This window comes from Protopterus annectens, chromosome 13.part0 (genome assembly GCF_019279795.1).
Source record: "Protopterus annectens isolate FY-2018-M chromosome 13.part0, PAN1.0, whole genome shotgun sequence".
Taxonomy (NCBI): Eukaryota; Metazoa; Chordata; order Ceratodontiformes; family Protopteridae; genus Protopterus; species Protopterus annectens.
In genome coordinates, this window is record NC_056747.1 from 243,635,236 (window position 1) to 243,652,420 (window position 17,185).

At 41.9% G+C, this 17,185-nt stretch overlaps 1 protein-coding gene across 1 annotated transcript in view; it reads left to right on the forward strand.

The window, feature by feature from the left end:
• R3HDM4 (R3H domain containing 4) overlaps positions 1 to 17,185 on the forward strand; it is a 207,817-nt gene that overhangs the window by 14,170 nt on the left and 176,462 nt on the right. Inside the window, exons 2-3 of the mRNA XM_044054800.1 lie at positions 1,799 to 1,953; positions 6,503 to 6,621. Coding sequence (XP_043910735.1) covers positions 1,799 to 1,953; positions 6,503 to 6,621 — 274 coding nt within the window. The remainder of the gene's footprint in view (positions 1 to 1,798; positions 1,954 to 6,502; positions 6,622 to 17,185) is intronic.

A 17,185-nucleotide genomic window follows, 5' to 3' on the forward strand; every position in this document is an offset into this window, starting at 1 on the left:
TGTATGCCAGTATTCCAGTCCAGTGGATATGAAGTAGCTCTTTTTCTCTTTGTAGTCCTGAAAATTATAAGATGAATATTCAGCAGCAAGGCAGGTCCTCGTGCCATGTGTACAAGTTTTATTCTGATATTGTGTGTGTACTTTGTATGAAGTGGAGTCATGAATCACTGTAATGAAGAAGCTAGTTAAAAGAAGAGTTCACATCAGCAGCTTTATTGGAAAGACCTGTAAGAGTCATTTGATTCTACACGTATTCCCTTAAGGTGTATGTTATAGTCTACTCTTAGTTACAAATCTGTGTTTGTGACACTCCACCAGTACTCTATGGAACATAAAGTACACCCTGGTTGATCACTGTTACCTGATGTCCCTCTCATCACTACCCATCATCCCATCCACAAGGTGAATCCAGATTTCACTATGTCCATCTCTATCCATTGCAGCACCTTTCAGCTCTGTGTGTTCTATCTGGACCTTCTTCTATAAGCATACCATGCAACTCTTTTACCCTGGCATTGTAAAGCATCTTTTTGCACTCCCCACTTTCTGTTGTGTACCTATGGTCATTATTTGTTTTACACTTATTGTCCCTCACTGTTCATATGCTCCTTCTGCACCCTCACCAGTGATGTTTCTGCCTTGCTACAGCTTTCACCTTAAAAAAAAAAAAAAGATGGTGTAATACATTTTCATTTGTCTTTGAGCACTTCTGTCGATCTGAAGTTAGACCCAGTAAATCTATAATGTATAGCTTTTTATCATCCCTTCTACTTCCCCAGCTTGTTTTCTGCCCCTTCTTACAGCACTAGTCTCTCAACCTCTGATTTAAATTTTTGTAAGCCTGTCTTCCATGCCTTTCCTGTAGAGCTCCCCTGTCTCAATTGCTGTTTACACCACCACCTCATTTATGTCAGTTCCTTAGTCATTTATACCACAATGACAATCATATGATGACTGCTTCCATTTCATATCATTTTATAGAGATTTATTTACTATTTCTAGCACATGACTTGGTGCAGACAACACCCAGACTAAATTGTTCTTTTCTCATTTCACACCTAACACAGTGTCATAGAATGTCCTGTTAACAAGTAGACTATTCTCTCCAACAATCTCCCCTTCTTTTTTTTTTCCTTTCTTTGCCCTTGCCTTTTCATCTCTGCAGTTAATTTCAGATTATACACGTATAGCCTTGCGACTGCAAAATGCCTCGTAGGGACTCTTGACTTCCTTGAGCCTGCTGTTGGCCTCACCTTTCTCAGATTCTGATGGGGACTCATAACACAAGTCTTGATTGGGTCTTCTTGCTATTCAAAATCAGCTGATATTTTGTCCTGATTAGCTTGGCAAAGATCACTGGGATTTCTCTCAATTAGTCTCCAAGAAATGGCATAAAAAATTGAGGAAGTCTTTATCTGATGTGTTTCAATGAGTAGTAGTATTCATAGCAGCCAGCTGTTTCTATCCCATCCTTATTTTTTCTGAGCGAGACCAATCATGCATAGCTGTATTGGTAGACTAGTATGTTGTCTTGGCTGTGTGTGAAGTCCTCTTCCAATTGTGGTAAATTATTTCAACTATACAGTACAACTGCTGTCTGTTGTGACCCTGTTTTGCCTGACACTGGTATTTTTAAGAGTAATTGTGCATATAGGTTCATTAGTTTAGTCAGTACTGTATATTAAGGTTTTGGACATTGCTGCTGTAATTGTCATTGATATAACAGAAGTGGTTCTTTAGGCCTTCCGTGTCAATATTGTCTCCATCACTAACAGTTGTAATATGTTTTTCTCACCAGTTTAATTGAGGAGTGTCTTCCTCACATCCAGCGTTCGCCATCAAAAAGAATTTCTCCTGCAAAACGCAAGCAATATTACATTAACCAAGCTGTGAGAAATTCTGATCGCATTCAGAAGTCAAGAGGCAGAAAGAGCCTTAGACGACTGGAAAACAGTAAGTAGAGAAGTATTCATAGTGAGAGGTTGTTACTGTGTGGATACAGTTACCCTTGGGCTTGCTACACTTGTCAGAGCATGTTGACCCTTAAGTTATGGCAGTAGTGCCCTGCCTGTACTCATTAGCAGCACAGGAGAGTGTGGCAATAAAATTGCTCTTAGTTCATCTGTCAGACTTCTATTCATTCACATAATTTGTCAAAAGTAATGGAGGAACAGCTCTGTGGCTTAAAGTGATAATACCCTGACTGTTGCTCCAGTTGACTAGGGAGTAGCTAGTGCATGGAGACTGGAGCTGAGCAATAAGTTTTTTTGTCTCCTCCACTACAGAGGGAGAAGCCACAGGTGATGCGTGGAGAGGGACCAGACAGCTTTGCCTGCTAATGTGGCACTTAGTACCAGAAAACCAAAGACTGACTGTGTGAAAGCACACATGCTCAGAACTGCAGACACACTAGCATAAAGTTGCAACCAAACCCTTCAACAAATTAGGTTCCATTTGTAGCATTCCCCCTCCTAGGTAATACTCAGGCTAATTAATTGCCACCCCTAGAGGGAATGAACTATCTCCTACAGCAGTTGAGGAGGAGGCTTAATGGTTGGGGGGAGTTGGTTAGGGAAGCAAAAAAAGTTTAAAAAATTAAAAAATAAAGGTCTTGTTTGCAAGGTCTGAAGTGCATGACATAATAGCATTGCCAGCTACATTGACCACTAAGGTATCAGACAAACTGAAAACATGGAAAATAGAGAGAACTGTATTTATTATAATAATAATAATAATAAACATGAGATGCTTGTTATTTTTACTGAATAATTTGACCTGGACTTAACAGCAAGTGTACAAATGCAGCAAGTGGGTGGAGTAATATGCATACTTGGATGGGCTAAAAGTATGAGTGTATTGATAATAAATGAAGGACAGACAGATGCTATCCTTAAGAACAAAATTTGTTCCATACTGCTAATGATGTCTTGGTACTGCAGTGAAGGACATTAATAAAAGTGACAAAAGATGTCAAGTGATTGTCTGTCTGCAGATTGTCTCAGTATTTTTGTGGGCATGCCTTGATCTTCTGAAGTATTGAGTATATATAGTAGTTTGCTTAGACAAGTCCCTTGAGATGTTTGTGAAAAAATGATCAACTAACACTGCCTTACTGGCATTCAGGTAGTTGTGCCCTGTTACCCTCCACTGACAGTTTGCTAAGCTCAGAGTCTGTCCTACTGCCTGTTTTGTGGGTGTGAGGGACCAGTCGCCTGGAAATACAGGTACTGCCTTACAGACCACAGATAGGAAACTTTCACTTTTCTAGTGCCATTGTAAGAGAAGGTTCTCTTAGAAGATTGCTGCTGAGATCTGATAAGAAACCCATTTGGGTTTTATTTTCTCCCTCTACTTTTTCTGTCAGTGCATAAATAGTGTATTCTGCTGCTTTGACTCTTTTTTTTTTCATCTGCGTTTCTGTACTAAGGCCGTTTTAGTACAGTTCCTGTTATTACCCTTTGCTCTCAGAGCTGTGAATTAATCTCGCCTGTTATTTCTGTTGATTTTAAATGCTTCATTTAGAACTTTTGACAGGAAAACTTGCTGATTTATTTGCAGTTTTTTTTTTCTTTTTTATAATTATTGGTGGTGGTTGAGCAGGATTACACAATTTTAATTTTTTGTTTTTCGTTTAAATCACAACTTTGGCAACATTTTTGTTTGTTAAACATTTCTGACAGGACTTTCTTCATAAACTTGTTATGCATTATTTCTGGTTTAAAACTGGTTTATGTTGTTTCAAATCATTTGGGGCTAAAATTCACCTTTTTTTACAAAATTTGGGGAATTTGGTGCATGTGTTTTGTACTTTGAACTGTTATTGGAATTACTGCCTTTTTAGTCAGTGCAGTATTCTGAGTAGTATCATTGCAGAAATAGACTTCAGATTGCTATTTAGAGGGAGAGTAGTGGGATTTGTTTTTATTACTAGCTGACTGCACAGCCATTATTTGATATTGCTGTGCTAGTTCAAATACAGTTTTCCTGCACCTAATAAACTTAAAAGTAAATTGCGATATGCCAAAACTAAATCAGGAGACATGCCTCAGCCCCTTGTGTCTTGACAGTAGCCTTGGGCAGGCTATCAGACCACTTGCCGCCTTTTGCCTCCAAGTCCCCTGGTGTAATGAAAGTAATCACGACTGTGTGTGACACAATGGTCAGACGCATCCTCCTAGGGCTGTACCATTGGTTGGTTCAGGTATTGCAGAAGTCAGGGGTGCAGAATCTGTTGCCAGTGTTTTATATACCTCCCTGTGGCAACCTTCCCACCTTTGATCTCAGTCTTTGAGGTTTTTAAGAAAGCTTGCAGTTCTCTGCCGAATGAATTTCTGCAAAAATGTGTTTTAGAAATTCAGGTTGTGCTTGGCCATGACTGTCTTCCAATCCCTTTGTTTGTGGACTTTGCGTCTGTTTCCCCTGCACCCTTTTTCAATAAGAAGATCATGTCTTCTTCAAGCCTAGTCCCTCAAGATAAACTAGGCAGGTGACTCTCATAGCTTTTAAAGTGTTTAACTACCAGTGTTTTATGTGGGAGTTTGTGTTGAGGTGTATGTGTAGTTTAGATGAGTTCATTGCATCATTACCTACTGAGCAGAAAGACTGTGTGAAAGAAGTTTCTAATATTTCTCAAGTGTCTAAGCTTGCTTTAAAGAGTGCCCTGGGGAGGGCTGATATTGTTTCTAGAAATGCAGTGATGTCGGTGGTGGTAGAGTCATATGCTTGGTTGCACAGCCAATACTGGTCTGAGTTAAAAATGAGGTTATAAATGCTTATCATGATTATGATTGTGTGTTGGGTACAGCAGCTAATCAGATCATAAAACGCTGGGATGACAGGAGCAAATTGAGCCAAGTGATGTCTAAAATGTTCCATATTCCCCTTATAAGTAGGATAATTTTTGACAGCCCAACAAACAGACAGCCCAGTCAAAAAAAAAAAAAAACAAGGCATCAAAAGGAAATGTCAGGATGAGAACTCTGCCAGAACAAACAAGTGGTTGAATTCCCAAAAAAGATAACCCACTTACAACCCTTTAACTATACTGACCCGTAGGTGCTTAATATCATTGGCAGAGGTTACAAATGATCCTCACTTTATTTCTTCTTGTATTTCTGACAAATGCTGGACTTGGGTGGGGTAGTGGTCATACCTCCTTGGAGAGAATAAACATTTTCTACTTCAGAATTCTCCAGGTTCCCAAAAAAAAGAGCATTCATGGAGACCGGTTTTGTACCTATCCTTTCTAAATACTTTTGCAAAGGTTCCAGAGTTCAAGTTGCTCATCCTGCAGGTAAAGCTTCCTCTTCAGTTAGACCACTGCTTCATGTTGACCCTGGACTTGAAGGATGCATATTGTCATATCCCATTACTCATCGTTTCCGGAAATAGTGCAAACTGGACACAATAAATGTGTGATGAAAGTTCTCTATATTGTCCTTTGGGTTGTCCACAGCATCTTGAATATTTACCAAATGCCTTACTGCGGCAGTGTCCCACTGCTGGCCTCTTGGCATTCACTTTTTTCTTTACCTGGTTGATTTCCTGATCTTTGCAGAATCTGTATCCATGTGTTTGGAGTCACTAGCGAAGGTCTCAACTTTACCATGTAGGGTTCAAATGTGATCCTTTGGAAGTCATGCCTGACACCCACACAAAGACTTGTTTTCATGAAGTGCTCAATCGACACTGAGAAAAGAATGGCCTTCCTTCCTGAAGATAAGGTGCTGTCCTACCAGAGTATTTTCAGGACTTCTCTAGGAGAATTGTTGTCTTGGCAGGAGAATCGCTGAAAATTCTAGGACTAATGGTGTCCATGATTCTCATGATGCCATTAGCTCATCTGCACATGAGGAACATTCAGTGGTATGTACAAAATGGTTGGATCCGGCATCCTATATTCCATGGAATCCCATTTTTTGGTGTTGGTCTTCATCAGATGAGATATACAGTGGTGAAGACCTTAGCTGAATATCAGTCCAAGACTTCCCTTCTTCCCATCTGGTCTGGCACAGTTTGACCAGAGAGATTCATCTGACTTCACTTGAGGAGCTGCTTCAGGATAATTTTATTTATTTTATTTATTTATTTCACATTTGTTGACCGGGCTAGTCTAACTGGATATATGTCCATTTTCAGTAGAGGCCTGGGGCGATAAGCTGTGAGGAAGTAAAAATATAATCACATTATACAAAGATTAATTTGTATGTTAAACATTTCAAGAGAAAAAAACAGGGAGTAATCACAGTGTGATTTCCTTCACAGAATAAGAGATTACAAAACCTGACATCAGTAAACTTTAAGAAGGCATTTCATAACCTTGTTTGACGACTTGCATGGGTGACTAGGTTTCCCCTCAGTGGTCACACAGGTCACTTTGGTTTGTTGCAGTACTAATCAAAATGAAGCTGAGAAATAAGTTTTCATAATTCGGGCTTGAGGTGCAGTACTTTGTTTTATCGTCTCATTTGGAGTTGTGTCTAAATGGTTGTTTGTATCCTAGCTCGTTATCTGATGAATTTGGATGAGAAGGACGAGGGCCAGAAGGATGACAATGATTCAGTTGACCCTGCCTCCCCAACAATTTTTACTGAAGCGATTACAAATAACAGCTACACAAAGGTACTTTTTTTTTTTTTTTTTTTTATGAATCTGCTCTGAAGACAAGTTTCCAAATATTTGTCAGATATTGCTGGCAATACATTTGCTTTTGAATGCTCATAAATGAAGTAGGGCCGTGATCTGTTTCTTATTGGTGCACATTAGATATGGAGTATACTTTATTTACCATGTATTTTTTTTCTGTATACAGGTGATGTGACCCTAGTATGGTGAGTGTTGGTGCATTTGCAGTCCTATCATTTTATTAGTGGTAAACCTGGACATAATCTCACTGTTACATTATTGTAAGTACTGCAGTTGCATCTCGCACACGCACACGCCTTGCAATTTGCAGACTACCACAATATTCTCTCATGTGTTGTCTTGTCTTTTAAAGGGCAGGGAGGACATACATCAACAACTTCATGTATGTTGTTGGTTATTTCCATGCTGAGTGGAACTGACTTTGCCTTTGATGTAGTTTTGAATGCATACTAATATCTGTGTTGCAATGTTCAGGATATACATAATTAAATAAATAATTGTTCTGTGTGATGGGACTTGGATGCCTTGCATGGTGGGAGGTGTTAAACACAGTTCTGAAAGGCTTTACATAGCCCAGATGAAGAATTGTGTGTGTTGATGAGTATATGTTGGCATGGACTAATGGGGCAGTGGCCTAAAAGGATATACTCTTAACAGTGGAGTCCAGTCTGAATGGCTCCAAACAGTAACTGTATAAGAGAACTTTTGTTTATTTTCTCACCTGGGTGTAAGTAGAGTCATAATAGGTAATAACGAAGAAGATAAAAGCTGTGACATAGAGTCAGTTGCATCTTCTAGTGTTAGTCCTGCTATTATGTCAACTGAAGGGCATTTTGGACAGTATTCTGTCTATAATGTTGGCATGAAATAGTGTGTATAATCTGTGATGATAAAGTAAAGTTGCAGTAAGTAGATATTTTTTTCAGTTCCATGGAGTAGAGAGAAAAACCTTTGACTGTGATGTAAGTGACCTGGGTTCAGAAAAAAATGTCGGTATCTGTAGGAGCTGGGTGCAAGTCAGCAGCAGATGCTTATATGCCCATCCAAGGAAAGGGAGGTGGCTGTTGCTTGCCAGTTGGGCTGGAATGAATAGGACAGAGGGCATACCTTGTTTGAGAATGTTTGGCTGTCACCTCCATATTGTGCTAATTTCTGTGGTGATGCAAAAAATGTTTTTGTTTTTATAAATTCTGCAAATAGTAGTAATTGTTGCCTTTAAACTAATGATTTTATCCCTGCAGAGCAAGGAATAGTGACCCTACCTAATTGTATTGCACATAGATTTACAGCACCATTGCTTCCACATCTGTGTAAAGATATTACCATGGCATTAAAAAAGTAACGTTAATTGCATTTTGTAAGTTTACCTTTTGAAGAAGCATGCTTAAGTAGACTTGTTTTAATCCTAGCTTACAGGTTTAGAAGACGTAGCTGATACTGTTTATTTTAGTGTTTGTTTTGTGGAAAGTAATGTATGGGATATATACAGTACCATTTCACAGATCTTGAAGAGACTGGGGGGTCCTTAGCTAGCTGATTTAGAGGTGCATTTTGGGGAGGTTCATAAATATAAGCAGTCTACTGTATTTGTGGTAGAAAGGAAAAGTTTCTGTTTGCAGCACCAGTGACCTACCCTTCACTGGTAAAATAGATGTTGGAAGGCTGTCCATGTCAATGGGCCTTTTTCTACATTTTTTTTTCTTTTTCTTGTATATGAAGAAGAGTAGGTGGGATGGCCATTTGCCCCTTTTCAGTCATGACCTGGGCCCCAAAGGAACAGTCAACCAGTAACATTGTAGTAAAAATTTGCTGCAAAGCTATACAGAAAGTACAACATAACAGTAACATACACTGATAGAGACCATAGAACATATTCCTCAAACACCTGATAAAAGTATCTGTTCGTACATTCAGTAAAGCACATTTGTACATACTGAAAAAGTTATTTATTCCGTAAAATGTTTGCATATTTAGTAGAGCATGTTTGAATAAACTAGATACAACTGGTAAAGTTACTGTAAAAGTAGATTTTCATGTCACTGCTGTAGTGGCGTTGGCTATATTTGTTATATTCTAGCTAGGATATAACTGCCAACCATCTACCAAACTGTAGGGGTACTGTCCACACACCTAGACTGTTGAGAGCTTGAGCAGAGTTGGGGAAGTTGGCTGTCTGGGTACCAAGCCCTTGAAAGCTTTCACGCCAGTTGAAAGAGGGAGGCTAGAGCCCTGGAAGAGGTCAGGTCTAGAAATAAAACAAGTGACATTCTCACCCTGGCAAACAAAAAATAAGGTAGGATGGGGGAACGGAGTGGCTAGTGCACCAATGATTATTCAGACAGCTACTGTTATGGTAAGTTCACTTACCCTGTGGTCATCATTTGAACATTGCTGCAGTATATGGGTAGATTGCCATAACCTATAAGGTGTGAGAGGAAGAAGAGGGGATCCAAGAGCCCCTGGAGATTGGTCATAGTAAAGCCAGCTCTAGATCTGGAGAAAGTCTAGTTTTGTCATCATCTTCAACCCCCTTTTTCCCATTTTGTACATGGGGTCGGGGTGTTGTCAACTACTACCATCTCTCGATTCAGTGCAATGCCCCTCTCTTCATTGACTCTCATGCCTGACTGTCACAGGTTTTCTGTTGCTCAGTCCATCCACCTCTTTGGATGCCGTTGTTTCCTCTTACCTTCTTCCTGTCTGTCTGAAGTCATCTTTACCCGATTGTCTTTTTCTTTTCTGCACAAGAGCCCAAACCACCATAATCATTCCATTTGACCTTTTCAGTGCCATGTAGTAGTACTGGTCACACCACTGTTTTGTACACCTTATTTTTCAGCTTCTTTAGCTTTCTTCTCTGATGTACTACACCTGACACTCTGTCCCAGTTGGGTGCAGCCCCTCTGAGTCTTGCTTTGACCTCCTTATTCAGACTTACTATCCCTCTGGGATACTTGAAGCTGTTAACCTGTTCCACTATTTTCCCTTCTATCTCACTTTCAGCTTCTTCTGAAGTCCACCATTTGCTGCCATTACAACTGTCTTATCTGTACTCCGTTTCATCCTGTGTGCTTTCAGTTTTGCATTCCTTTCCTCTGTGCTTTGCTGAAGTTCTTGCTCAGAGTCCGCCTATAATGCCACATTATCTGCATACAGCAGCTTTGGTGATCTGTCCCCTCCAACCTGTTTGCTGATGTAGTCCATCACCATTATGAACAGCAGTGGGTTCAGAGCTGAACCCTAGTGCACACCCACTCCCACTGGGAACCCCTGCTTTGAGACTTGACAGTGCTTGTACTTGAGTAGTTTGTTCATTTGTACATGGGTTGCAGTAATTCTGCAAATGTTTTTGAGACTTCAGACCACCATAGGACTGTCTGAATCAGCTTTCTTGGGATCTTGTTATATGCTTTCTCCAGGTCTAGGAATGTCCAGTTGGACTCTTTCCTCATCCTTAGCTTATTCTGAAGTGCCTTTCTCACTGCAAATATTGTGTCAGTGCTGCAGCCTGATCTGAGTCTGAAATGCTCATCTCCCATCTTACATTTTTCTACTCTGCATTTTCATTTGTCAATTACCCAATCCAACACTTTCATGCAATGTAACAAGAGTTTGATACACCTATAATGCCCATATTGTGAATGTCCCCTTTGTTCTTGAACACTGAAACTAGTATCCTTATTCTCCACTCATCTGGATACGTCTTTCACTTCAAACTGCTATGAGTACCCTCGGGAGCCATTTCTCTCATATCTCACCCAGCATCTTTATCATATCTGTGTGACCTCATCTGAGCCTGCTGCTTTCCTTGACTTCACTTTCCTTATCACTGTTTTTTACTTATTCTATGTTGGGCTTCTCCTCTTCTCTCATTGTAGACTGTGTCTGGAGCAGTACAACTTCTATGGGGTTTTTCTTCACTTAGAAGCTGCTGGAAGCACTCCTTCCATCTGCCTTTGATGTCCTGTGGACGTTTGAGCTGGCTGTTCCTGGCATCCCTTATAAAGGGTGTCTGACTATCTTTATCTTTCTGTCTCTGCCTTGTAACCTAATATAATTTCTTTGTGCCATCTATGGACTTTTAAGAAGCTGATAGAGTGCCTCTGATGCTTTGCCCTGTGGTATTGCAACATGTTTCTTAGCTTCTTTGTTAGCCAACAGGTACTCCTTCCCAGCCTGGTCTGTCTTTTCTAGCTCCCAGTTTTTCCAGCATTCCTTTCTTTTGATTACTTCCTGGACTTTTGCATTCCACCACCAGTTTTCCTTATATACCCTATTTTCATACCTGGCTCAGCCACATATCTTTTCTGTAGTCCGCAGACATGCTGTTTTTGATGCACTACCATTCTTCTTCACCTCCACGTATTTCCTGTTCTCCCTGATGTGCTGGAGCCCTGTGTAATTCCTTGAACTGTTGTGCTTTCTCTTCAGTCAACTTCCAGGTGTTCAGCCTGGTCTCTGATCATAGAGCCTTCTATAGCTACAGCTTGCAGCTGATTTTGGCAACCAGTGGCTTCTGCTGCGGACCAACTGTTTCATTGGGAATGACTTTGCAATAGCTGATTCTACCCCAGTCCCCTTTCCTTAATAGGAGGAAGTCTACCTGATTTGCATGTTGATCACTCTTGTGTCCTCTCTTTCTGAACATGAGTTGGCCACTATCAAACCATTTGCCAGACAGAAGTCTAGAATGGCCTGTCCTCCTTTATTCCTGTTGCCCCACCCACACGGACACAGGTGGTCCTCCTGTCCTGTTCTCTGTTCCGATATGTGTTTTCAAGTCGCCCATTATTAACACCAATTCATGTTGTCCTGCTTTATTTTAATAGATTCTGCAACTGCTGCCTGAGTGCACTCTCTCCTCACTATCACAGCTTTGCTGTGGGGCATAGGCTGAGAGTATGAAAATTGCCCTATTATTAGGCAGGAGTCTGATTGCCATGAGTCTTTCCCTAATTCTGATGATATCTCTCACTGTCATCTGAAGCCTCTCTCTCACAATAATTCCCACACCATTTCTAGCCTATCCCCCTCCTGAGTAGTAGACTCTGGATCCCAAGCCATGTGGCTGTGATGCACTGCCATTTTTTGTCTTCTGGATACATAGGATGTCCAGCCTCTTCCATGCCCTCAATTCCAAGCTGCATCCTGTCGGTGAGCCTGCATTGAATGTAGCAATTCTTAGTTCATGTTTGGCAGGTTGATTTAGTTTTATGTCCCGCTTTCATTCAACAGCAATATCCCAAATAAACCAAGCTGGACAACTGGACACTGCTGGCCAGTAGCTTATGGACAACACAGATGCTAAATTATGGTGAGTACATAACTAATAAATCTGATGCCCTTTTCATTCTTCTTCACAAACGGGACAAATTCCCCAGCTACGTAGCCCTCAGGAGGCCCTCATGTAAGGACATGTTGGAGCGCTGTCGAACCAAAAGAAGCTGTACTTCTGGATATGATGCCAAACTTGTAATGCATAACAAATGCATGAATCTTTGACCAAGTAGCTGCAGCATAGATGCCAATATGCCATCAGTGGAGGTCTTTGACCAAAAGGCGGATGAAGTGGTTGAATGAACTCAAAGGTCTTTGGTATATTCTCAAAAAGGACTAAATTTACAATGAAAGGCAGTCAGTAATCCATTTTGCTAGAGTAACTTTTAGATACTGCTTGTTCCAGGAAAAAGATATAAAAAGCTGATCGGACATCCTGAACTGTTTTGCTCTGTGATGAAACAAACATAGTTGTCTGTGCACATCAAGGAGATGACGCATGTATTGTCCTTTATTAGTAAAAATTGGAAAAAAGACTGGTAACAATATGGACTGGTTGATGATATTTTCAGATGCCACTTAAGACAGAAAAGAAAGGTTTAGTCCATAGAGAAACCCTGTCATTATAAAAACAATGTAAGGAGGCGTAGCTGATCGAGCTTGGAGTTCAGAAATCCTTTTCACTGAAGTTATAGCTACTAAGAAGTCCGTTTTCAATGAAAGATATTTCAGATCACATTTGCCTGATGGTTCCAAAGGGCTTATGAATTAATCCTTGAAGGACCACAGTAAGGTTCCAAGGAGGAGAAAGGTCCTTTATCGGGGGTCAGAGAAGAAAACTGCCCTTCATTAAGGCCTTACACAGTCTTGGAGACACCAGAGAAAAGAGATTTGTTTCTTAAATGGAAATTTGAACTTGTTGCCAACTAAAGTTTAAACGTTGAAAAATTGTTCCCTTCTTTAAAAAGCGCTGTTAGAAAAAAAAAAAAGAATGGCAGAAGATGGGGCTAAAAAAAGGGTCGATGTTCTGGCTAGAAGCCCATCTAGAAAATATTTTCCATTTGCTTTTGTAGACTTTCTTGATAGTAGCTTTCTAGGAGGCCAAAACAATATCATGACCTGGGGAAGAAAGCCTGGACTGTCTAACCATTACTGGAAGTGGAGAAACCATGTGGAGGTTGGGATGCTGAATTCCTGATGGATGGGATAGGAGATCCTGTGCAGGCTGCAGTATCCATGGAGGATATCACAAGTGAGACCGTAGGAAGGGGAGCCTTACTTGCCAAGGCCAGAAGGGGGCAATGAGGATGACTGATCTGTTCAGCCTGTTTGCTTTCTGTAAGAATTTTGGAATCGGGAAGAGGAGGGTAGGCATAAAGGAGACCCGGGGGCCAGTTGTGAATCAGGACATCTCTTGGTGACTCACCCTGAGGGGGAATCAGAGCGAAGTACTTGCTGCATTTGTTGTTGAAGGTGGTGGCAAATAGGTTGCAGCAATGTGGTGGCAAATAGGTTGCAGCAATGTCGTCCCCAATGACTGAAGATCGTATTCACTACAATTTGATTGAGAGACCACTCTTGAGACATCAGAATAGATCTGTTTAGCTTGTCTTGTCAGTACGTTGGTTTTCCATGGGATGTGAGTCACAATTAGAAAGTGATCAGAATTCCCAAACCCTCATGACCTTTCTGCACAGGGGGTAAGGTCGGGTTCCTCCAGACTACTGACATGTCCGTTTGAATTGCAGTAGTCCCCAGAGGGAAAGCATCTTGAAATGCCTGCAACGCTAGAAGGACTGCTGTCATCTGTAGAACTTTGGTATGCAAATCTGTCTCTAGAGGGGACCATATGTCTTGGACTGTCCTTCCCAATAAATGCACCCCCATCCCAGGTGGGAAGCATCTATGATCACTGTGGCAACTGGGGGTGGAAGAATGAATGGTCTGCCCAGAAAAAGATCGTCGGACTGAATCCATCAATGAATATGATTGCAAATTGGACTGAGTTTTATAGGAAAGGATAGGGGTTGAAAATAATGGACCATTGTACAGCTAAGGCCCAGTGGAGAATTAGCATAAAGAAAGGTCCTAAGGGAACCAGTAGTATGGCAGCTGACATTGAGCTTAGAACTTGCAGCACTAATCTTGCTGAAGGAGAAGGGTTAGAAAGTATAGTCTGACCTTAATGTCCTAAGGATGTAATGCCGTGGCAAGGTGGGGAAGATACCCGAGTTGTGGTGTTCAAGAGTCCCTATGAATTCAAGGCTATGTACTGGGACCAGTTTTGATTTGGCAAGATTTATTGACATACCCAAGGTGTTGCAAATCTGGAGCAAATAGTCCCTGGCTTGTAGACGTTGATGCTTGGATGGGGTGGTGAGAAGCCAGTCATCTAGATATGGAAACACCTGGAATCTGTTGCAGCTCAAGTGAGCTGCTACTACTGCCATGCATTTGATAAACACCCTGGGGGCTGTGGTGATTCCAAAGGGCAGAGCTCTGAATTGGTATTGATTGGCTGCCAGCCGAAGGCGTAGCTGACTGTGGGACTGCCTGTCTATTTTTATGTGAAAGTACGTACCTTGGAGATGTATAGAGCACAACCAATCATCCTTGTACAGAAAACGTAGGATGGACTGGACTGTGACCATTCAGAACTTTGCCTTCTTTACATACCGGTTCAACTTGCTTAGATCCAAAATGGGTCTGAGGTCCCCTGTTTTCTTTGACACTAAAAAGAAATATGAGTAAGTTCTGAATCCTGTGTGGTTGTGTGGGACCTTTTGGATGACTCTCTTTTATAGCAGCTTTTGTATTTCTTGTGCTGCATCCTTCCTCTGATTGGGTGGAACATTGGGAAGTTTCTTCCTTTGAGGAGGAAGAAGGGGAAAGTGGTACTTAGTAACTTCCAGATATTATTCTTGGCACCCAAGAATCTTTTGTGATATCTGTCCAGGCATCTAGGTTCAAAGAGATTTGATCCCTGACCACCTCCAGAGATGGACAGTCAGGCAGCGCTTCAGGAGCGCTGATGGGGTCTATCTGAAAAAGAATCTCTAAAGCCCTGTTTCTGTGGGCCCCCCTCTGCTGTAGGGCAACATCTACCATTAAAGCTTCCTCCTCCTCCTCTGCCTCTGGAGGAATTTTCCCTGCACAAATCCTGGAAAGGTCCCCTAGACTCATGGAACCACATCTTCTTCTTAACACTTTGTTGTTTTCTTGAAAAGATGTGATGAGGGGTGGAAAACTTGATTTTTAAGGCAGACAATGTCTTTCCTTGTTTGCTGCATCTAAATGTGCCCTGAACTGATGGCCGGAACAAATAAGTGCCATCAAATGGAGCTTTAACAAGGACATATTGAAGGGCTCTGCAAAATTGTGTAGCCGCATCCAGCCATGTCTGTTTATGGCTATACCTGAACTGGCTGCTCGTGAGGTACCTTCTGGTGTATGGGAGAGCAACATCATGAAAACGTTAGAAATGAATAGAAGAGTGGCCAATTGAGAGAGCGTTTATCTGAAATCCTTAGCAGACATGGACTCCGAGAGAGTATTTGATAACTCCTTAGACAGATCTCTGTAGCCTAGTAAGGTGTGCCAGGTAATTTAGAGACCTCAGCATGAAGGTAGTCGAGGCAAGCACTTATTTTCCAAATCTGTCCAACAATCTGGACTCTTTTTGTTCTGTGGATGGACTGAAGAGCACTGCTCTGCCAGCTCGCTCTTGGTGGCTAACCGCCACCTCATCGCATCAACGGAGACCCATTTGCTCCAGTGGGGTCTGTCAGGAGGAGGAGCCAAAGATTTTTCGAGGTGCTTGGGCATGTATTCAACAATGTCCAGTTCCTTACATGCCCAGCAAAGTCAGTTTATCCACCAGGGGGGGGGGGGTAACCAAGATGTCGATGGTCCAGCACCGAATGCCTCTTGAAACACTAATTCTTCAGGAAAAGGAGATTGGGATGACCAACCACCTTTTTGCTTGAGGATCTTGACAATATCTCCAATGGATATGTCATCGGGTGGTGATCTGGGGGATCCCTGTCCCTCATCAAAATGGGTGTCTTCTGCGAGAAACTCCATTGGGGAGTCTCTGTCGCCTCTTACACATCTTCCGAGAGGCATCCTCCATGGGATGTTTACGGGAGGTGTCAGAAGAGAGGGGAAATTTCTCTAGGGAACTTCCTGGAGACTTCTGAAACTGGCTGTCCCTGTGGAATAGGTGAGATGGGGTCAGAGCTCAGAACCAAAGAGGGTAGAGGGGTAGGATCTGAGACGAGAGACAACTGTCCTCTGTGGAAAGAAGTCCTTTCTATCACCTTGAAAGCAGAAGGACCAGGGGAAACCCTTTCCCCTCAGAACCAATGCTTCTGAAGAAGGTAGGGTGGGGCCACCCCCTGATCAGAGCCTCAAGGGGAGAATCAGATCTGAGGTGTCTAGGGCCAAAAAGCTGGATCTAACAAAACCAGAGTCAAGTCCAACCTTTCAGACCTCTGCTCCAAGACTGGCTCTGATCCAAGGATATCAGAGCAGAACTGGTCAGGGAAACCTGAGTTGAGAAGAAACTTTCCATGTACGCTATGCCGAACCTGTCTGAGATCTCTGATTCTGGAACTCCAAAAAGCACAGTTTGAATCGGAGAGGGATGTAGTCTGGACCTTTGTAGGTGCACTCACAGATCGGGGTGGGGGGGGCAGAGCTGGCAGGACCCCCATCTGGATCTGAGCCCCGAGACATTTTTTGTATCATTCTATCCATATTTGCCTTTGACAAACTACTGGAAGACTTGAAAGACTCTGTGGAAGAGGGCCTGGAATTTTTCTTCTGCGTTTGAAAGAGCTGAACTGGCAAGGAGGGAGAAGATGGTTAAATTTTATACTCCTGGGTACGGCTTCTTTGGGCAGAACCAGCTCTCGGATCTGATGAGGACGTAGAAGGAAGTAGAGAGATAAAGAATAGAGCCAAAGCTGTCAGATCCAAGTACTGTTTAGGATCCAGAGGAAGGCTTCCAGACTTGGGATCCAAGGGAGTTTGATAGGAAATTCTATGGATGTTTTCCGGCTCTGAGGAAGCCCTAGGGAACTTGGGAGGAGACCTCTTTTTTTGCTTTTGAAGAAACTGACCTGGTTGATTTTAGAGGGGCTTTGAGCCCCAGAAGAAGCCTGTTGGCTAATGCTCTGGGATTGAAAGAAGAGCATATGGTGTAGGCTGTATTGCGATTGTCTGGTCCTAAGCAGTAAACAGTCAAGAATGAATGAAGATG